At 39.7% G+C, this 22,748-nt stretch overlaps 1 protein-coding gene across 9 annotated transcripts in view; it reads left to right on the forward strand.

The window, feature by feature from the left end:
- Positions 1 to 22,748, forward strand: part of DGKI (diacylglycerol kinase iota) — a 220,161-nt gene that overhangs the window by 148,403 nt on the left and 49,010 nt on the right. For 8 of the 9 annotated variants that reach the window (XM_069807567.1, XM_069807559.1, XM_069807561.1 and 5 more), the window contains 7 exons: positions 2,541 to 2,641; positions 11,349 to 11,428; positions 13,116 to 13,160; positions 18,304 to 18,373; positions 19,868 to 19,908; positions 21,509 to 21,636; positions 22,214 to 22,339. In XM_069807567.1, the coding sequence (XP_069663668.1) occupies positions 2,541 to 2,641; positions 11,349 to 11,428; positions 13,116 to 13,160; positions 18,304 to 18,373; positions 19,868 to 19,908; positions 21,509 to 21,636; positions 22,214 to 22,339 (591 nt within the window). The remainder of the gene's footprint in view (positions 1 to 2,540; positions 2,642 to 11,348; positions 11,429 to 13,115; positions 13,161 to 18,303; positions 18,374 to 19,867; positions 19,909 to 21,508; positions 21,637 to 22,213; positions 22,340 to 22,748) is intronic. The other variant, XM_069807565.1, reaches the window with a different exon arrangement.

A 22,748-nucleotide genomic window follows, 5' to 3' on the forward strand; every position in this document is an offset into this window, starting at 1 on the left:
GTACAGATTTGATTCTGATTTCAGGAGAAGCAACAGTTTGAGACAGTTTGAGATTTTTGGTTGGGTTTACACTGGGCTTAATTCAGTGCATAGCAAGGATGGCTGTCTTTGTAGCATGGTTGAGTGTTACAACCGAAATAAGTAGCTGAATTTTCCTATCTCCCTATTCCTTTTCCTCCTAGCTGAGTTCAAAGAAGTAGAGGTAATTCACAAGTAGTCCCTCCCTGACACCTACCAACAATCCCCAGGCTATGAACTGATCAGCTGGAAGACTGAGCTACCTTCATCATAATGTGTGGTGGCAGAACATTACGGGAAAAGCAACATAGCTTCTTCCTGTATTGTACCAGTGCATAAAAAACTTCACTTTTCAGAGTTGTCACTCATTTTCATGAACCTACTACATGCAGTGAATTATTTCTTTTCTCCCCTCAGACAAACACTATGCAGTTAAATTCCTCTGTTTTCTGACTTAAACATTTTCTTATCTTTTCTTGGCTAAAAATCTATGATTTTCATTTTTGAAATTTGCATTTTATAGAATTTGGACAGGAACATATCTCCTCAGACTGTGTTCATTTCTCAGCCAGCGATGTGACTTTTAAACTTGTTTTAAGAAAACAAAGAAAGAAGAAACTGTCAGACTCGGTGCAATTATGTTCTTGTTCCATCTATATACCTTTCCCCTCCATTTGCAGGCACTCATCTTCTCTGGGTTGCTGAGCCAGCTGTAGAGCCTGCAGGTGGAGAATGCTGTTCTGTAGGATGACATAATGGCACCTGAGTTAGAAAGGTGCCTCCTGAAGCTATGCTGGAAGTTACCATCCCAGGTGTCTGTCATCAAACTGCAAAACCTTGTCTTACATGAGGGCAGTTTACTGTTATCTTGGGGCACTTTGACACAATAATCCCTGTCAGCACAGGGAAAACATTGGGTAGCCTGTATGTTTCTGAGTGTGTCAGTCTTGCTGCCACTGATAAGTGCTTATGATTTCTAAGTTATTCTTCATGTATCTTAGGTTTGTTTTCATCACTAATATAGAAACTCCTGTTCAGAACATGAACTGGTTCAGTGCAGCTCCTTCTGTCGTGTTGTCTTACACTCCAGTTTTGGAGGCACCTTCAATTCATTACCCTTTATCACCTTCTAGGCAAAGAGTATTTGTGCCAGTAAAGCTTTTTTTTTTAACTGGGACTTGATTTTCAATCTTCATTTTTATTTGTCCAGGTGTGACAGAGCTGTTTATACCAACAGAGAGAAAGCATGCAATAACCTAACACTGGAATAATTGCTAATTGCAATCCCGATGGCTCTATCAAGACATGGCTGCAAACCATGTGTTCTGTTAGGTCTGCAGTATTTTCTAGGCAAAAAGAAAATTGCTCACTTCTTTAAAAAGGAAAAAAAAAATTACATTTGTGAGCTGTGGCATGTCCTGCACTAGCAGTGCAAATGCTGTAGGTCAAATATTTTAAAGAGTGAGACCAAGAAAGAAGCAAACCTATATATTTATGACAGTGTGCAGTATTTTGACTTTTAAAAGGCAGTGCGTGTGTTAATAATAAGCTGGCAGAGTTCTGTTACTAACTAGGTTAAAACAGAGAAAATAGATGGTCTTTTGGTGGAAGCACAGAATGAAGAACCCACTTTTAACTGACACAGGGGCCAGTTCCTATATGACAGACATTTGCTATGTGCCTTATAATACACAGGCTATCTATCTTTCTTTATAATTGGAAAATGCAAATGTAGTCAAGTTAATTTACATAGCTTTCAGCTAAACTTACAAAATCAAATAATAGGTTAAGGTAAGGTGGAAGCCAGCATGAAATCCAAACAAAGCTTTTCAGGAAAACTTTCTATCAATATATGGACACTTAAATTTATAGACAGGGACCCATTGAGTGTTTCAAAGTTATATAGACAGTTGAGGTATCTAAATCTGTCTGAAATCTGTAGAAATGAGGTTCCTGTACTGCTACTTGTTTTTGAAAGCCCTCCTGGGTTCTGTGTGTTGGACTCACTACTTTGGAAATCCAGTTCTCAGCCACATTTCTGTTGCCCATTTCCCAGAGCAGAGATGTTGAATGAAGATCCTTCAGGAATGAGGGTGGATGCTCTCATGAGCAGAGAAATGGTTGTCCTGAGAGACTTCCCAAGAAAGCATGTGTCTTGAACCGCAGCTTGGCAGATCTACTGGCTGTAGTAGGGCCATAGGGATGTACAAAAAAGCAAACTGCAGAGCGGAGGGGTAGCTATATAGATTAGGCAACTCAGAAAAACTTTTGCAATTCCAACCCCACAGCCAGCAGATGGGATTCTTGATCTTGCTTATCATTTAAGGTGTAATGTCTATGTTGTTGTTCAGTGGGTAAGCATAATTTTAAATGCAGTGATGGGCCTGTGAGAAGTTGGCCCGGTTTTGAAGAGGCTTGCTCTTTTTCTTCTTTCAGAGAAGAATAAAATCACTTCATATCCTGTTTTCAGTTTGCTCTTCCAAGGAACACTTCGTCTAAGAAGCTTTCTTCTTTTCTTGCAGTCCTCATTCCATCCCAGATCGCCTGCGGATCAGAGTGAACAGGATTAATTTACAAGAATATGAGGGGCTACATTACGACAAGGAAAAACTCCGGGAAGCCTGTAAGTTGGAAGAAGCCAGACTGTAGCTGCTTTTGGTAGAACATTCTGTATAAATCTTACATTAACACCCCCGCCCCCCCCCAACAACAACAGCAAAAGTCCAATCACAGGGTCAAGAATACATTTTGGGTGAGTCATGTGGAATGGATGTTCATCTATCTGTGCATATACACATACATATCCTCTCTCCATAAATACTCTCTCTATAAAGACCATATATAGGTAATTCACCTGTTTTCTTACTTAACTATGCCTTCTGCAAGTTGATTTTATTTTCTGTAAAGTAAGTGTTTTTCACACCTGTTATTTTTGTATTCATGTCTTTCTGTTGGTTCTGCTGGGTTTCTACTAGTGTATGAAACTATTCCAGATTTTATGATTAGCATCATATTTGAAACTGAATGGGGGACCATGATAAATTTCATATTGAGAATGTGCTCTGACCTTGAATGTGGTTCAAATAAGTCCCTTATTCTTTAACAGCCTTCAGTTTTCCACATAAGAGAATAATCACTGTTTTGTTTCCTCATGTAATGGTTTAATTGCCATGTTCAGGGGTAAGTCAAAAGCAGACAGCAGTTGCTTTGGCAACATTGATGATGACAATTCACACTTAAAAATGGAGTTCCTTTCCTTGGTGACATATGGAGTCATTAATCAATGAGGGACACGGCTGCTTGTGATAACAATTTAATAGTCTTGTTCATGCATCTGGCTCATTATTCATATTAAATTACAAGCATGACTGTTTGTTGTGCAACAAAGCTTCAGCTCCCTCTGTAATACAGAGCGCTCTGGTAATTACAGGATGACAATCCTTTTAATTGGTTTGCTTATCTTACTGTTGGAAGATAGTTAAACTGTTTCACTTTCACTTCTCTAGTCCCACCCCTCCTGATTCTCCCAGTTCACCAGCTTTCCTTCCAACAAAAGAACTGAAATGGCTTAAATTTTAATATAGGTCCTAACAGCCTTTTCTGAAGTTTGTGTTAGTGGATTTTGGTCATAGTTAAGGCAATCAAAGCCTTCATCACTGGACTGAGAAAAAATTTAACAGGATGAGGATTATGTCTCACTGGAGAAGAATTTGCTTCAAGTTTAAATTGAGAGTTTGACCTTCAGTAGACTTCAGGCCACATTGAACCCACATCTATCCAAACCTGTCAGAAACAATCTGTTTCATTTGATGGTTCTTCCTATGGTTTCCCATCTGAGGAGAACCATCCTCATCCAACATCACTATGGACGTACATTTTGTGTGTGTGTATTTAGTATATATTACATAGTCCTTAAGAGCCATTTACATGCTCTGACACAAAATATACAACTTTTTACATTATTGTAACTGCAGTTGTAAATGCATATTTATATTATTTGTCACCTGCAAACCCCCATAATAATAACAATATAAAAAATGCCAGAGAATTATCTAGCATCTCTGAGATTTGGGTTTAGATTTCACACGCATTTGATCACTTGCTGGATGTGTGCTTAAGAGGTTTTCATTCAAAAAGTAGATGTTTGTCCATCAAGAGTTAAAATGATTGCTTTTGGGCATTGGCGGGTCATTTGTATCAAGACCCTTTTGTCTCTCTTTCAAGTTACTGCATGGCCAGCTTGATAATATAACATAGCTGGACTGGAGTATTCTTCCCAGACATTTTTCATGAAGTTGTTTTTCCTATCTGTCCTCCTTTAGCTGTCTCAGTAATGCTTGTGCATTACTTTTTTTATATTAAAATGTGAGAAAGCAAATAATAACCCCATCAACCTAAAATAAATTGGGAAAGATACCTCACCGTAACCTTTGCAGATATTAGGAATGTCCTGTGTAAAGACATATAACTTACAGCATACACTGGTCATCAACCTACTTCTATAGGCATATAACTTAAGCGTCTCATATAAAAATTGTCCAGCCTTTAGTTTTCAGGAGGCTGATCCTGATTTGAGGATTTCTGGGTGATGCTAATTACGACTGAAGAAAATTAGGTATGGGAAGAGAAGTGCTCCCAAAACAGTCAGAAACCAAACTGTTTTAAATCTTCTAGCCAGCTCCTTGAATTTCATGAAGTAAAAAATGGAAAATCTCTGTGGTTCACTGAGCATAGACCTAACGTCCAAGCTTTCCTGTGACTTACTGCAAGACGCAGTAAGTAATTTCTGAGGCATAGCCAGTCATCAAGCTGCATGGTTACACTAGAGGACTACATAACTTAAGTTTTTATGAGGAAGGCTGGAAAATAATGTAAATATTCCTTTTAAGAAAAGTAGATACCCATTTTAATTGCATTTCTGACAAAGCTAATGGGATAAATTTTAAATGGTTTTCTGGTGGCAGATCTATGGATTTTTGCCTGCCTGGCTCTGTCATATGCTGAATACTTATATGAAATAAGTGTGCTGTCTACGTCCTCATCAGCAAATCGTTTCATGGAGCTTTGCCACTAAAAGTTACTTGGCGAAAGGGAGAGGAGGGAAGTGCTGAGGGGAGAAGCGATTCTCATTTCTTTACCAAAGAAAGTGATGGGGGGGCAAAAGGAGTGGAAATAAATAAATTTCCATGGCAGGTGAATAAGTGAATTTTTGGCAGTCTGAATTAAAAAATTAAATGCAGATAATACCTGTGCATTAGCAAAATACAAGAGCACTTGTATCGGGTCTTGTATCTACAAGGACTGTTACTGTAAGTGGGGTTAGCTTCTTTCAATGCGACTGTAGCTCTCAGGTACATGGATGTCTCACTAGATGCTTGCAAGAGGCTCAGTTTACATATCTGTCCAGGCTTTGGCAGAATACCTACAACTTAATTCCAAAATACTATACTTAATATCCATTCCCTGCCCACAAGGATTAAAAGCATTTTTACCTCCCTAAATAATTGGGAAACCAAACCAGAATCCCACTGCAATCTGAACAGGAAAAGGAAGCCAGTTAATGAGTTATCCCTGAAGGAAAAAGAGCAAAGAAGCTATTATGGGTTTTGCCTGTTACATATTTCCATAATAGAGTTTTGATAGCTCTGACATCAGTGTAATAATCTGGATCATTTAAACTCACAGTAAATACATTTCACTCCCCTTGTTCACTCGAAATACTGATTTGATTCTATCAACTACTTCACCTAAAATTGCACTTCCCGACATATAACAGCTCGTCATACAAACTGTTCCATGAAGATTAATCTTCACTCTGCTGGAGGTAGACACCTCATTTTGAAAGTCTCCCGAGCAATTAAAGAATGTCATTTTGTCCTCCGAAGGGCACAACTGTTCTTAGCCCATTCTCCTTCTATTGCTATCTACTTTTGTCACTGCAACTGACATTTAACCAAGACGCTGTGTCTGAATTGTCCCTTTTTTCCCTCCCTGTGCTCCTTCTGTTCTCCTTTGTTCTTTCTTCTGTCAACGTCTCAGTATTGTCTGTGGGATGATTGATGATGGTAAAGGATGCTTATTGATCCTTCAGTGAGGAGGGGTGAATGCTTCCATGCACCCTTTTAAGAAAGGGATATATGTTGGCATTCTAGTTATGTTGTAATGTTCTTCGCTGTAAATGTAGTTGTCGTCTTTAACGTCTCCCTGTATGTGCCCCAAGCACTTGTCACCCTAGTCACCAGTTTCACCACCTTCTGCCCGATGTGATAGTTGTACCCTGACCATAACCAAGACTATCGTACTCAAAAAGTGAGTTGGACTGATGTTTCTATATGGACAGAACTTAGTTCTGTCTCTCTTGCCTGCATATCTTCTGTGCACTCTCTCTGATTTCCTGTTATTGCAGGAAAGTGTGATCCAAAGCAGCATTGTAGGGGAACAATTGAGTTATTTTTAAAATAGCAAAATCTTTGTTTATGACACCCTGTTTTCTCCTTTCCAATGTTACTAAGAAATTCCTGACAATGGAGGTATATGCAGAAAGCAATTATATTAAAAAAAAAATAAAAATCAACAACAAACCAACCAACCATAAACTTGTTAGTGACCAAGTGGTCTTCAACCCTTATTAGTCCTTCCTGCCAACACCATTGTAGATTTGCACCATGAAGATGGAGCGGTGAAATGGCTCACCATCAGCAGCAACTGCACAGTTGTGGTTTTTTTTTTTAATAGAATATGCCAGTTCTTACTGCCCTTAACTTGGTTTTTCATATGCCCTAGCCGTGGAGAAGAATCTTAGTTTGCTCAATACCACTAAGATTAAGGAGGAATCATAGAGGACTGCAGTGATGGCAGTATCTCATCCCACACTCATCCTTCCTGCCTGTCTTAGTCTGTTTCTGCAGATCTCACAGCTCAGGTTCCTGTTCTTTTTCTTAATCCTAAATCATTATTCATTGTTCAGCCAGACCTCTTCTTTCAGCTCTTAGTCCCAATATCCATTCCCTGCAAGTTTCAATTCCCAGCTCTTCATAGATTTCTTTCTATAATTGTTCCCTTTTGTGTGGTGTTTGGGACAAGTTCTGTCTTCATTTGACTTGGATGGCTTCTTCCTTTTTGTGGCAAGGTATTGGAGAAGTCGCTGAGAGCCTATTGGGGATGACCACCTTCTCAAATGTGGTCTAGTTTAGTCTGATAACCTCCACTGTGTTTTGCCTCCTGATGTGAGGATTTTAAAAGTGGATCACTAGTGCTAAGAAAACTAGCAATCAACAAACCTAAGGAGGCTTAGTTTTTGTCAGTTTAATAAACCAAGGGATCTGAAGAGATACATGGCTTAGATTTGTGTGGTAAGAAAATCCTTTTGCACAAACTCAGTTGTATTAAAACCATACTAGGAAAGCCAAACCTCCTAATATAAGTGTCTGAATATTTTAGAATTCTCTCCCAAGAATTTACTTGGTCCTTCATGTTCCTAATATCAGTGGAAACCTCTCAGGAAAATGACATTCTTATAATATCTTCAGTAGTGAAGATCCTTTATTTGCTACATTAAACATTTACAGACCAATGTCTAATCTCCCCAGTCCCCTGAGGTATGTCAGACTCAGAATGAGTTTTCCTGGCATTCACATCTACCTTAATGATCTGTCTTGAGGCTGTTTTGTTTGGGATTTGAGTGGGTTAATCATGGCGTTTAGATCACAGATTGAATCCTTTCATAACGATAAATGGGGAAGTTAATTGAATTTTATTTTTTCTTCATGGTCCCATATGCAGTATATTCAGGCTTCTTCTATTTGTATCCTCAATACTATTAAAGAGTTCACTAGCTTTAGGTATTCAGCATAACAGGCAGTTAATAGGTGGAGGAGTTATTTGCTGTTTATAAATTCTGTAGCTAATTTCATGAGGACTTAAGAAATCACGACTAATCTTGCAGCTAATTAGAGCATCATGCTAGCCATACTGCTGCATCTACCCAACCCTCCTTCTGCCGATACTCTATTTTGGTTAGAGTTGCTAGGAACAAAAAGCTTTCTGCAGTACTTGTTCAGAATGTGAAGCAACTGTCTGCCTGTCTCATCTCCTAGGGTTCTTGCACTGCTACTCGTTACTGCAGTGTTGAAGTCTGTATCCACAGCTCCCTGGACAAAGTCTTTTTCATCTTTCAGGGAACACAAAGAAACCGGGAGCTGGATGCAAGTGGCCAGAAGAGCAGGCGCCTTGGGAGAAAAAATGTCTGGCACTTCAGTGCTGTGGCTTGGCTCATGATCTGAGACTATCCCTTATTTTTGGCATATTCCCATGTGTGGATATATCCATGTATTCACAGGAGGGGACAGTATGCGGGCATATGGGAAAGTTGCTCTGCAGTGCCTGTGCTCTTAATATAAGACTTTGTCATCCCGTCTCTCACCTGGCATATCTAGTAATCACTGTGTCCCACAGCACTGTTCTGTGCTGTCCACATCCTCATCCCCACAGGGCTATTCAGAAAAAATAGAAGCTCCTTTACTCCTGGATGAAAGTGTCCACGATGATTGAATGCCATGCATGTTAACTTCATGCCTTCAACTGATTTATCATAACTTAATTTATTTTGCTTCTATTGCACAGCATTGCCCTGTATTTAGAATGAGAAACAATCCCATAGTTTCAATCTCATTACCAGTCATTAAAGATTTGCTTTTGTTTTCAAACAGCAGCTATTGTGAAGCACTTTGAAAATCTTGGCTGCATTGTGCATACTTACTGTGGTTTATGATAAAAATGAGAGCTGGGAACATTTTCCTTGCTGAAAGCAACATGCATCTTGCAAAAACCCAAACAACCAAAAAAACCCCAAAACAAAAAAACCCACAAAAAATCCTAAACAAAAAAACCTTTGGCAAGCAACATTTTAGCATATACTGTAGTATTATCCAGTAATGACTTAAAAGATTTTTTTCAAATGAGCATGAACCATGTGGAATGGAAAAACTCGAGACTCATCTCACGCACCTTATCCCTTAGCTAGCCATTGGCCCGAAAAGCCATAAGTAATGTTAATCCAGATTTTCCAGGCAGCAAAAGCTGCCCATTTCTTTTTAATGACAAAGTCACCCAGCCCAGAATTCCAGAGTCATTCTATGACCACTAAGAATAGATGGGACATAATTTAATTAAATCTGCGAATCATGACTTTCTTCTTCAGTCATTAGATAAGGCCCATAAATGTCACCGCTAAGCTATCTATTGCATATTAGTGTTTTCTTTTCAGACATTTTGGTGGATTTCTTTAGAATTCCAAATGTTCGTAAAGTCCTTCTCCTTTGGGTTGTCAGGAATGGTGATAGTTAAGGATTTAGTTTCTGTGTTAGCTGCATTGTTTCAGCAGGTCAAAACTCACATCCCCATTAAGTGCACATACTCCTCCATGAAGGAAGGAATTCAATAGAAGAGAGACAAAATCTGTGGTGACAGTTTATGAGCCAGTGGTGTAGCTCCCTAGTGCTTTGTAGCTATTGGAGGTGTAGTCGTGTCTGCTACAATCCACTTTTCAGTGCTATAAATGAATTTAACAAACGCTTCTTTCAGTAAGGGCTGCAGAGGGATCTGCTGAATTGAAACTAGATAGCCATTAAGTACTCTCTACAAAGAGCTTAAGGGTCTCCTGTCAGAGCAGGTTAAGCAATAATAAACACTAAGCAAAGAGAATCAGTCTGTAACCCAGAGCATTGGAGCGCGTAAAGCAAACCTTGTGATTGACCCTCCTTCCGCTCACTTGTCTCTCAGTCTCTGTTCTTTAATGAAAAAATCTGGGAGATCGCAATGAGCACGGTTCCCTCCTGGCCCTTCTGAAATGTGCAGGTGGGTTGGCATCACGGTTGGATGTCGGTGTTGCTTCAGGAGAAGTGCAAGCTCTTCCCTTCTTCCCTAGCCTTCCTGCCTATCCCTCCTTTATGTTCTTGTTTCTCCCTCCAGCTTTTTTGACCCTGCTTCTGGTTTTCCCAGGTTGCTAGCTGTTCTGCTGTCCCAATTGCTTTCCAAACACGATGCTGGCAGTATTGTTGATGTGTCCCCAGAGCCCTGCGCTGGCCTCTGAGGCCCCTAGTGACCTTGACTGCTGTAGGTGCTCCCCTACTCTCCTCCCTGAAACCACTGAGCTTCTCTTTCTGCTTCTAGCCTTGGTGGGCCACAAAAATATGAGCCATGTCCCCCATTATCTTTTAGTGCTGTCTCGTTCTCTTATCAGAATGAAGAGCTTCTTGGTGGATAAATATCTCTCCCTTTTAATCAACTTCCTTTGAATACAGGAGGGGCTGCAGCACAGTTGTTTTTTCTGTTTATCTCAGAACTGTCAGTGACTTTACGTTGTTTCTTGTTATCCAGTTACCAAAATTGTTTATGAGTTGATATTCTCCTCTCCTTCTGGAATACTTCAGATGAGGATTTAAATCTCTTTCCTGCTGCTCCCCTACTTTTTGGGGCCATTGTTTGATTAAAGATCCTCCAGGGAGAAAAAAAGAACTTAATTCAGTGATTCAGTTTTAGAAAACCAGGTACTCAAGAGTTTTCACTTGTTTTCTTTTTATTTAATGAGGTCTCACTAGGTAGCTCTCTTGGTACCTTCCTTGTGGACTCGCATATACTTTTTTCTCTTTTGTTCTTTTTGTGGGTTTGTGTTGGGTTTTCTTTAGCTGCAAGAACAGAATGGCTGTGGAAACCTAAATCCCCTGTTATTGAAAATGCTGCCCTCAGCTGAGGGGAATTACTTGCTGTATTTTCACAAGTTCTTTTTTTCTCTGTGAGAAAATATGGAGATGTTATGTCAATTTTGTGTGTAGATGGAATAATGTCTGGTTTGATTTGAAAGCAGCCTTACATCAGAATAACATGGTGCTGGACAGTTTTCTCTGAAATCAGGCTGTGACTTTCATTACTTTAAATCATTTTTGTAGACTTTTTAGTGTTTTGAAAATGAAATATCACTCTTTTATTTCAATGCATAAGAGCACCCCACTAAACTTTTGTTCTGGGGTATGTTCCTTTCTTTGCAGTTAATAACTGATCTTGACATCAGACAATGAAGTCCACAGTTTAACTGAATCTGTTCTAGCTTCTTTGGTATGAAAGATGGTTGAAAACTGAAACTTTTGATAATTATAAGTGGGTGAAACTAACCATGAATAATATGTTCCTGCTTTTAAATTACTGTTAAGATTTAGATAGTAGAAAGCTTTTGCAAGGACATTAAAAAACACAAAAACTGAAGCATATTGCAAATCTTTTAGAGTTCAAGAGGCTTCAGTTAACAAGGTTTTTCTTTGGTTTTGATTTTCCAGCCATTCCCCTAGGAATTATAGTTGTACGAGGAGATTGTGACTTGGAGACCTGTCGTATGTACATTGACCGTCTACAAGAGGTCAGTTTTTTGTGAATTCGGGTATCATTTATTAATCTATATTATGTTTCTTTTGGTTCTGAGTGCAGACGTCTACCAGATGCAACAACTATATGTTAGGAGTATTGCAATTTGCCTACCACTGAAAACAAAACTTTAGAGTTATGATATGATAATAAAAGCAGGAGTACCACTGAAAAATATTTTCTAAAGAGGAAATGAAAACCTTTTAAACGATAACAGAATTGACGTGGATGGCTGTGTTTACTTCTCCTTGATTTGGAATGGAAAACCAGGACTCTCCACATACCTTGCTGATATTACATAAATTATTGATTAGAAATTGTGTTATGTAAGGATAAACATCATGGTATTTGAGTGGGTCTAATTAGGCAAATGTTATTCTCTAATACTGTCATGGAGTAATCTGAGATACCAATAAAAACTAAAAATATCAACTAGATATTTCCAAATACACAGAAATGTATGCTTATGAGCTAATAATAACGTTGCTATTATTGTCTTGAACACCTTGCCTCAGGAGAGTTCATTCTACAATACAGTCTGGAAAATGGAGACTCTAAATGCCTCATAATCTGAATAATTTTAAGTGTGCATGCCTTTAGTGATAAAACTAATGGATATTCATTAACATACGGTCTCTGACTGTTTTTAATCTTTCACTGATCTCTTTCAACAACATTTCCAAGTGTGAGGACATTATGAAGGTTTCTAAATAGATGGTCCAATTTACGTAGGAGCTATGAACCTTCATTTCGGAACATTCAGACCTGAGGTGTGGCTAGTATTATCAGACATAAACCCATATTTTAAGATCATGCATATTTGAAGTATCCGGTGATGGAAAATTCCATTGAAATAATTGTGACGATGTTCTCAGCGGATTAAAAATGTGATCTCATACTGAGCTCAGGCAACTTAATGGCCAGTATTGGGTGGCAAGTAGTTGTACAGCCCCGGAGGAAGCACACCCAGAAGTTCTGGTTGAACTACCCAGAGTGGTTGTGGAGGAACTGTGTTTCTCTGACCTTTTGCAGGGTTTGTACTACTTTTTTTGTGTGCTTGATTTGGCTCAGACCCATTGGCCGGGAGTGAAGGTGCCAAGGTTTTCTGCGCTCTGCCAATTTGCATGCCAACTGGGGAGCTGTCTGTAGGCCAGGCTTTTTGGTAGGCTATGTCATGAGCTAAATCTATATGACAAAATCTCTGTTAAAATAAATCAGATTCCTGAACCCTACTAAATATCAGGGTCATTCTGATATGACCCCCCTGACATGAGGTTATCTTAAAAAAGGGAGAACTGCCAGTGGTTTTCTTTAGTGCATTAATTATTCAGAAATATTTGCAAAACACATTTATAGATTTTAGCATCTTTTCTTTCATTTTTTTTGCTGATACTCTAAAGTTAGATAGTTTTCATGGAACAAATAGGTCTGTGATATGGTAAAGATCCATTAACATAATTTCTATATTTTTAAAACCATTTTTTGACCAAATGCATGCAAATCTAAACTTTAAGTGAGCTTTCCATAGCTATTCTGTAGTGTTTGTTTCATATGCTTAAAACCAGTGAGAAATCCTTGCAAAATTATCTGTTTGCCAAACCACTTCAGATAGTAGAACTGCAAACCACTCTTGTTGCTTTAATTTTTTTTCATCATGTCTGTGTCTTTCATCCTCCTGCTAGGACCTACAGTCGGTAACTTCTACTACACAGAGAGTTCATTACCAGGTAAGATAAGCTTTCCTTTTAGTATCAGAACAAAAAGAGGCTTAACAACATGGACTGCACTCTTTGCATTTGAACCCAGGTTTTCTTTTTGTTGGATACCTATATGTTAGATGAATTTCTGTTTATAGTTTACCCTGAAATGTTGGAGGTTTGTTCTGCTTTCCCTCAGACAATCCTTTTCCTTGCAAACCTTATGGAATCGTCTTTAAAATTAGCACAGCAAGATGATGCGAGTGGTATTGCAATAGCAGTGCCTTGCATATTGAAGTGAATGAGAGAATGTGCCCTGTAGGACAAATGACAAAAGTAAAATTGTTTCTCTGTCTCACTGAACAATAACATATTATATTGCATAGCTGTAGTAATAAAGTCTATCACTGAGAAAAAAGGTGTGCTAGCAGGTCTGACCTTTTAATAGTTCTGTGTACCATAGTCATCTATCTACCTTTAGTTTAACATAATCTTCAGAGTAGTTTTTTAATCCATCTTGGGCACAAATGTGTCTTTTGCAGGTTCTAGTTTTAGGTGGCTAGTTTTTAAAATTGGTCTCTCTGTGCATTTTACAACTTTATTCTACAATTAATGCAATACCGAACTTGCCTCTACAGTTGGAAGTATTATTCAAGAATGCATATTTCTCCCAGTAAAACATTGCACGGTGCTTAAATTGTGAGCAAACTAACTCAGACTAACTCTACTGACTCCTGAGCTGATCTGACATTAGCGCAGAGACTTGACACAAACCATGGTTAGCTGACACAGCACCTAGGATCAAAAGACAAGTTCGCACAGTGTTGATAGCCTTTTCCTAGATTTAACAATGCAATTCTTGTTGGGATCAGCAGGAACGAGTTCACTGAGAAAGCATACAGAGATCCAGCTGACTGGAACCCATTGTGGTGAAATTGCAGATAATTTCTTGGGGCTTAATGATTACCTGGGTGATACAGAATTCCAGTTCGGCAAAAATGCCTGTAAATGTGCTGAATGCAGAAAGACACTATGAGAAAATGCAATTTGGCATGTTTTCCTGGAGTTGCCATCTTCATACCAGTTCATGGTTTGTTTCTGCATTTCCCTGTCCAATTTTAACCTCATATTTTTGACATTTGTATCAATCATTGCCCCGGAACTGAGTTTTACAGCAGCATTAGTGTCTAGTGAATTGGCTAATAAAACAGCATGTATTATTCTGTTCCACTCATTATAAATTAACCTGGAGCTGACTGCTCCATGCATAGGAAACTGCCTGAGGTAAAATGAAGAACTAAATCTGCGTGTATGGGGAGGGCCAAAACAGAGTATGAAATGCCAGAAATCAGTCCATCCTTGGCTTTAACCTCTGCAGTTATAGCAGTATATAAATTAATTGCCTAGCCATCTTCTCTAGTGCACATCAGTGTGAAATCCCTAACGTACTATCAATTTTTTATGATGCTACATTTTGAATGTACCCCCCTCTGTGTTTGTCTTCAGTACTTGTTTATCCTGGAGTCTTCAAACAGTGGTTTATTCTCAGTGGGTCATTTCTACAAACTGTCTTGTTAGGTTAATTTGAGGTTTGTTCCATGTTTGTTGGTATCCCTCTACATATTACAGAAAGGAGAAGCAGCAGGGTATAAAGGGCATGAATAAGGCGCTTGAGTTGATGGAACTGTCTTCCTACCTCACTAATAAGGTGTCATGGGTACTTTTAGGTCTCATAAATGCAGTTCTCTTGCATGATTCCTGTGCAGCTCAAAACATGGGGAGTCAGCAGAAACATCAGCAAGCCCAGGTGCAAATGAGAAAAATTATGCTGGAGCTGTTTTTCATTCTGTTTTGTTTCTCTAATAAGTTTAATGCTCATAAAATACCGTTCTCATGGGCCTGAGACTTCCCAAGCTAGTTCTGCAGTTGAACTGTAATGAAGTCTTGGAAGGATCATATCACAATATACAATTTGTGACTTGAATTTACATTTACCAGCATTATCCCTATCTTCATTTACCCAGCATTATGTACTCTGCTAGGTCTATGAATTTTTACTTATTTCTCTTTGTATCATCTACCTTTTTAGTATGCACCGTTATCTTTGGATGTTTTCTTCCTTTTGTTCTTTGTATCCCAGTCCTCAATTTTCCACAAATAGTGGCGTAAATATTAAGATACATAAAGCTTTGTGCATGCAGATACATAGACATTAGCAAACCTAGTGGATTTCAGAAAACCCTTGACTGTCCTGCATACACCTCAGTTATGATACAAGAAAACCTAAATATCCCACAACTCCATAAGCCCATATTAGAGAAAGGTATAAGTGTATTTTAAACCTGATGCTTAAACCACTGAGATATGTCCTTTCGTCCCCATGTGCAGAAATAGTTCACTATATGGAAAGTTATGCTGTCATTGTTTTCATCTCTCCTGTAATGCACAGAGGTTGGAGACAAAACACTGTACATGAGAGCAAGGTTTATGGGATCAAGTAAGATCTTTCAGTCTATATATGGGAGAGAATTGAGGCTGTTGTATTTTTGTCAGGATGGCTATAGATGCAGGCATCATGCATCAGAAGATGTATGTGTATATATATTTTTTCTGTAGTCAAGCAAAGTTTGTATGTTGCTGAAGTAACATTTCAGACAAGATCTGTTGCCAGGACTGTAGCCAAACTCCAGGGCACTGAGGAAACAACAGATGAATTGTCTGGAGCTGTCTTTGCTTTTCTGTCCTGGATAACCAGTAAGGAAACACAATAAGCTAATAAGATGAATCTTACAAACACTGTTATGATACCAAATGAAATTAATAACATTTTGTAGCAGCATCGTGCCAGCTGCTGATATGCATTCACCTGGCTGAGAAGTGAGGGTCCATCAAAGTGCAAAACGCTAATCATCATCAGAGCTGCTTGAAAACAACACATAGTGCACGCAGGTACCCTGCTGACGAGGAAGCTGGGGAAGCTAAGAACTTGTGTGTATCTGTACAACATCAGCATGACCTCATTTTTTCTCAGGTGGCTGAAAAAGTGTCAGATATCTTTATGTAAGTTGAAGAGCAATGACTGACTCTTAACATATGAGAACATTGTTTGCTCTGTAATCAGTTTGGAAATTGGTTTACCCAGTCAGACTGAAATGACAACTTCCTTCAGCATTCTTTGAGACTTTCCCAAGGTTGAAGAAAGCAAACTGCTTCTTCCCCATGGTCTTACTGACACATGTCTGGACAGTCTGGGGAATTGAACTGATGAAACTCTTATTTTTTCTTAACTTTTTCTTACACATGGTTACTGAGATAAATATTTTAGAAATAAGTCAGATTTGCAAAACAGTAAGGTAAATTGCTGAGAAATTTCTATTACTTCTAGGTTTTCTTAATGATGTAAACACTAGGCAGCAAAAGCAGAGGAAAATATATAGGAAACTGCAAACCTTTGAGAAGCTGTATGAATGTTGCAGATGTTTTGGGCATGTTTGATACACCATAAACTTTCATTTTAACTCTGTGTTGGTGTTTCTGCACTTTCCCTCTTCTTGTATATAAAGCAGCCTTGCTTTCCTCCTTCAAACCATGCACGTGGTGCCACCTGCCTGAGGGAATGGTGGGGTTTGTGTCACTTGGGAGTGTCTCAGGCTGGGTGCCTTTCTAAAAGGTCTGCTGTAGCTCAGGCTGGAGTGGTGGATTCCTGTGTTACGCTAGAGATTAAGCGTTCATAGCCCTGTTGTTCCTTCTGGCTGAAACCCCATGATTGTTTGGAATCTCTTTTTGGAACTCGCTCTTTCAGCCAGCCTTTACTTTCTGGTGTTGGACCTTCAAACAACTCCTGACCTGATATGACTGGACAATTCCCAATACGAAAATTGTTGGTCCTGCATCCTGCTGTCAGGAAAGGTGCTGGGCTTCTGTGTGATATTCTGAGAAGTCCCAATGAGATATCATTATATCCTGGTCTGTTTTTACCAGTCTATGTCCATGTTATGAATATATGTACATATACATTACTCACATTCTATGTTTTCTATGCAGAGTAATACTTTTCTCAAAGGTACCTTTCCACCCCATTGCTTCTAGTTTTTCTTTTCTTGCCTTGTGCTTTTGGTATACCACTCTGTAGTCTGCTGTCTGAAGGAGGAGTAAAGTTTAATCTTGAGCTAGTATGTGCCTGAATTTACATCATTGCAGATGTGCTGATTTTACTGCTTAAGATGTAAATAAGGATAGAATCTGGCTCTATACAAATTTTGGGTGGGTGCCCGAGATCCATGCTGTTGTGTTTTGTCCTGTGCAAATCTATTTGTGTTTAAACTGTGTCCCAGTGACTAGGAAGTTGGCTGGCCATCTGCTGGCAGCATGGAGTAGGGCCATGACCACCCTCTGCTTTCTGAGATCCCTTTTGCCTCTCCAGCTCAGTGAGAGCTGAAAAATCAAGGGGACAGCCTGTTTGACTCCTTGGAGCATACAGGTCGGGAAGAAGGCCTGTTCCTGAAATAACATCCATCAGTTCCCAAGGAGCCTGTCTTTTTAGCCAGAACAGGAGGGTGTTGATATAGGATGTCTGTTTGCTTGGCCGATGGTGGTCCCCAGGTCTGCGCTCTCTGTACTCTGGGTGTAGAGAAAAACGTTTTTCCCCCTGATGTGCATTTGGGTCACGCCAGGGACAGGCAAAGTGGGCAATTGCTTTGAGTGGCAGATCAGTACAGGTGGGAAAGAGTGTAAAAATACTGAGCTAGAATAAAGCAAGGTGACAGGCACACAAGAAACAAAAATAGTAATTAGAGTTCACGGCTGTTGCCCAATATTGATGCGTATCTTTTTGACCTCTTTCACATTTCTCTATTCTTGTGTCCCCACAAATAAGGGGGTCTGTAGACAGCTGAGAAAGCTGGTTTTGATGCAGAGCTTTTTGATACTGCTGGGCTGAAGGGAAGGGGACAGCCAAGGCTGTGGCTGAAGGTAATCATGTCAGTTTACTCTCTTCTATATTACAGTCAAGGTCTGATGTCAGTGAGGAGCAAATCCAGTGGGTTTGGGCTATGTAGGTTTTGCACATTGTGCAATGTCAGTAGAGCAAAATGAAAAAAGTAGATACTAGAAAATAGTTATTTTAAGAGAAAAAAATCTGTTACTTTTAATGTCATTTCCTTGCCCTATCCAGGACCAGGAAAGCTCTTTCCCCAGAGTACTTTCTGTTCAGAGGCTATCTCCTAGATGGTGCTTCCTAGACGGTAAGTGCACCTCCCTTCTCTTGTGCCTAGCGTGCAGCTTGCTTCTGGTGCGCATGTAAAAGATAATGCATCTGAGAGTATTACCGTGGAGGGGTAACTGCTCCTTCTTGTTACACTGAGCAGGCAAAAAAGGAGCTGCATGCCCCCCTTCCCTTCTGAAAAATGAAACAAACCCTTCATCTAGCAATCAAAACATCTGTTGTAGCATTGTCACCCCAAGGAGGCATGTTCTTCTAAGGCTGCTTAGAGGTTTGGTTTACTAGTGTCTCTGCTGTGATGAGCAGCACTTACTGCATGGCAGTGCCTGGACTCAGCTGGTTGTGGCAACATGCCGCTGCTGGAAAGGCTGCGTTCTTCACTCTATCTCTTTAAGTGCTATAGTGTTTAGGTGATGGAAATGTACCTTCCTTTCCCTGTAAGAGTGCACTTCATGTAACTCCCTGGAGACCTGCACTTGTATTTGACCCAGACTTTGTCAAAGCAGATGGCTTATCTGGGCTTTACATCAGGCTCCAGAGCACTGGAATTAGCAGTTAAAATGGATGGCATCTGCTTTTGCAAAAGTTTCAGCATGGGGAGACTGAAATTTTTATTGTTCTAAACAAAACCAATTTCTCCTTGGCAATTTCTAATCACTCTTCCTTGTCTCTCATGAGGGAAATTGATAAAAACATATTGAGAATCTCTTTGGGTTTGGGGGAAAGCTGGGTGTGTAGATGCATTCAGTTTTTACCTTTAGGGATTTGATATTCCCTTGCAGTGCCAAAACCTACTATGCTTACATCACTCCGTTCTTGTGTCCAAACTCTAGAATGAACGAATCTGTTTTCACTGGCCAAACTAAATGCAAAGCAGAAACAAAAAAATCACATGTGATGAAGTACGTTGTAGGTGATAAAATACTTCTGAGTTTTGTAATATAAATTATTTAGCAGTGACCAGATTCCATGTTAGGTGCTTTATTACTTAATCTCCCCTATTTTCATGTGTTTTCCACGAGTAGCATAAATTTTTCTTGAGTGTATTGGTAATTCAGGGTGAATAGCTGTGGCCATGCATTTGATTTACAAAGAGCTTCCAAGCATGTTATTGTTCTTTAGATTCAGAATTTGAATTAATCCTATTAGACCCATCAATTTCATTATATGCTTGCTATACACTCATCGGAACAATGCAGCTTTTTCTGTCATGTATTTTAATGTAATCAATTCTTATTATAAGCATGAAATCCATTTTATATGTTTTTAAAAATATTTATTTCAAGTTAATAATTTCAGTGAATTTTGTTAAGCCTCACCTTTAAATTCACCATTTAATGGGATAGGAATATGGACATAATGACTGAATCGGATTATGTTCTTGTGAAACCACTGTGACTTCACTGACACAAAGGTTATCTTATGTGGTGGTGATGTTAGCTTGGCCCATCTTGTCCATGCAGTTCTGCTCAGACCATTGTCTTCACTGCAGCTCTGTTGTTTCTCTGTCTTGCAGCAACTTCTGCTGATCGTTTTTACCGCATTGACAGATCTCAGGTAAATCTTTATTCGGTTACTGTTTCTATAGATTTTTTTTTTATTTTCAAATCTATGTCAAATGCAGCTTAAAATGAATTATCTGCTGTTCCTCCTGTAAAAATGCTACTGATGTCTCATGAAAAGTAGAGGAAAAAATTCTGTGCCATTTTTTTAGTTGATGTAATTCTTATCTTTTCACTGAACTTTTTTATCTGCTGACCATCTGCCCTTCTGTTTACTACCAATCTGATGTACAGATCAGAATTTTCTACATCTGTCATCCTTATCAAGTCTTACTAAGGGCATCTATGTGTCAGCAGAGTATTTGAGTTTATATCTTTACTGGTGCTTTTAGTCTCCAGAAGTCTTGATCCCATGTGTGTGACATGGAATAGCTATGGAAATTAAGGTGATGTTACAAGTTGAGAATTATAAACAGAGCTGTATCAAAATATTCCCAAGGGACCCCAAAACAGCGTGTAGCTCCATTGGACTCAAACCTGTGGTATAGATTTGACAATCTGAATATATTTTCTAAAAGACACTTTGAAAATTTTACAGAGCTTTTGGTGTTTCTGGTTTGTAGCCGGAACAGGCCAATTAGTGGCTCAGCATTAAGTGCAAACTGTTGATTTCACACAGTGGTCATTTGTATCTAGTCCTCCTGAGAACTGTGTAAGCTGTTTCTGGATCACATGAACATATGACTGTTTCCTAGCAAAAGCAGCTGGTGGTTTAGTTCAAGCAGAAGGAGCTGTGGCTTTAGTTCAGAGGTCCCAGATTCAGGGTCTGTGTGTAGTCACCATGGGAATTCTTTGCACACAGTCATATAAATGCTTTGATCAAGTCATACTTTAACATTTGGAAAGCAAGGGTGAAGAAGATGCTGCTACAGGTTAAACTGGGCAATGTGACCCTGTTTGGCTTATTCTGTATTTCTTTAATGCTTGACTCTGTACAAGTGGTCATCTTTCCCTCCTACTCCTTTTCCCTGTGTTTCTGTGGGAAAAGATCAATACTGTGTGACGGTCCCAGTGCACAAATGGTGGGAAGTCTCCTGCCCATTTGCCTGTGTAGACAGGCCTGCTCACGCTCGGTGGTTTTTGAAGGACAATGAGCCTTCAGTGACAATAACAAAAAAGAGGGACTGAGAAAGAGAGCTTTGGTAACGGAGATGTGAAACCAGAATGTAAAAGCAATAGATGTCTGGGACAGTATCCCCAAACAATGAAAATTTCTGTCAGCCATTATCAGAGGGCAAGACCTTAAGTGTTGGTCCTCATTTCGAAAGGCAAACCTCAGCGTTTGGGTAGGCCTCCAGTTTTCAGCTGAATGACATAGAGTCATTGAGTAGCAGCCTTTTAAGTGTTGCTGTGAGTGTGAACCTTGCTGGTTGGGAATCTTGTTTTACTTGAAATCTGTGAAGTATTTATTGGTGACTTCAGCAGCATTGGTTTTAGTGTGTGTGTATCTGTATGCGCTTAAATAAATACCCAGAGTCGCATGAATGCTCTTCAGAGACCCTGACGTGCACCCAGCTTTGCTATAGCCAACTGGGTGCTCTGAGAGACCAGTGATGTTGCAGGTTCATTATTTGTTCCTTGTATCACTTCAACAGGAACATTTGCACTTTGTGACGGAAATTTCGCAGGACGAGATTTTTATTTTGGACCCAGAGCTGGTAATGTCACAGCAGGTGGGGACGCCACCAGGAATGCCTGATCTGGTAGTGGAGCAGGCCTCTGGGTGAGTGGTGCTGGGATCTGGCTTTCAGCAGCCGTATTAGAGTTGGGCATCTCTTTTCTGGTCCCCTTTTCTGAAGGGTTGGGAGATGTGGGAGGGCAGATCTTAAGCGGGGAGCTGGGGACAGGATCAGATGCAGCCATGGTAATGACAGAAGGACAGTGGAATAACATCTACTGCGTTAGGTGTCCTGGAGCACACAGCAGGACTAATGTACTTTGGCACTTTTCAACCTCCTCGCACCCCCGACTGTATCTGCCCCGCCATAAATCTGTATCAATTGAGTTAAATCCCTTCTCTGCATGGTGAGGGCTCTGATACCACTGTATAAGGGCCTGAAGCCCTTTGTGCTTAAGAACTATGGTGAAACATCTTTGTTTCTTCTCATCCTCTGGGCAGACCAGAAATGCTCCTATTCATCTTTAGGAAAAGTCTCATACTCATAGTGAGTTAAGCTATTTTAGCTTGCTGTGTGCTGAAAAATGCTGGGTACCAGTAAGCATTAGACAGCTTCAAAGCGGAGTACGTGAGGTAATTTCGGAGGAGTTGAATGCCTTTCCCTTCCTTCTTCCCTCCCTAGAATATCAGATCGGTGGAACCCTGCGGTTCGAAAGAGGATGCTGAGCGACAGCGGCCTTGGCAAGATTTCCCCACACTACGAGGTACCTGACAAACAAAAGGACGCCAGCCAGACACATATGCTGCAGTAAGAGCCCTCTGCATTTCTCTGCTTGATGATGCACTGTCACCATCACCACAGACAAGTCCTAGTGGCTCCTTTAAGCTTAATGAATTGTGCTGACATGCTGAAATTACAGATGTCCTTTTGCTTCTTCTCTTTTGGTCATTCCTTCTGTTTCTTCCTCCTTTTCCATTATTATATGTTCTTGCCTTTTTTTTCTTCTCTGTGGCACCCTGTACTCTTAATAAACCTAGATCCAAGTTTCCAAAAGTAAATACATTATTTTGGATGCCTGAAGTTCCAGCTAAGGGAACATGCATGTCCCCTGGTTATGAGAAAGACCGAAGCGCTCACCCTTAAGGTAGCTCTGATGCAATGTGACAAAGCAGAAACCTCTACAATTGCTGCTTACTTTCAAAGATGTAGGCAATAG

This window comes from Haliaeetus albicilla, chromosome 19 (genome assembly GCF_947461875.1).
Source record: "Haliaeetus albicilla chromosome 19, bHalAlb1.1, whole genome shotgun sequence".
Lineage (NCBI taxonomy): Eukaryota > Metazoa > Chordata > Aves > Accipitriformes > Accipitridae > Haliaeetus > Haliaeetus albicilla.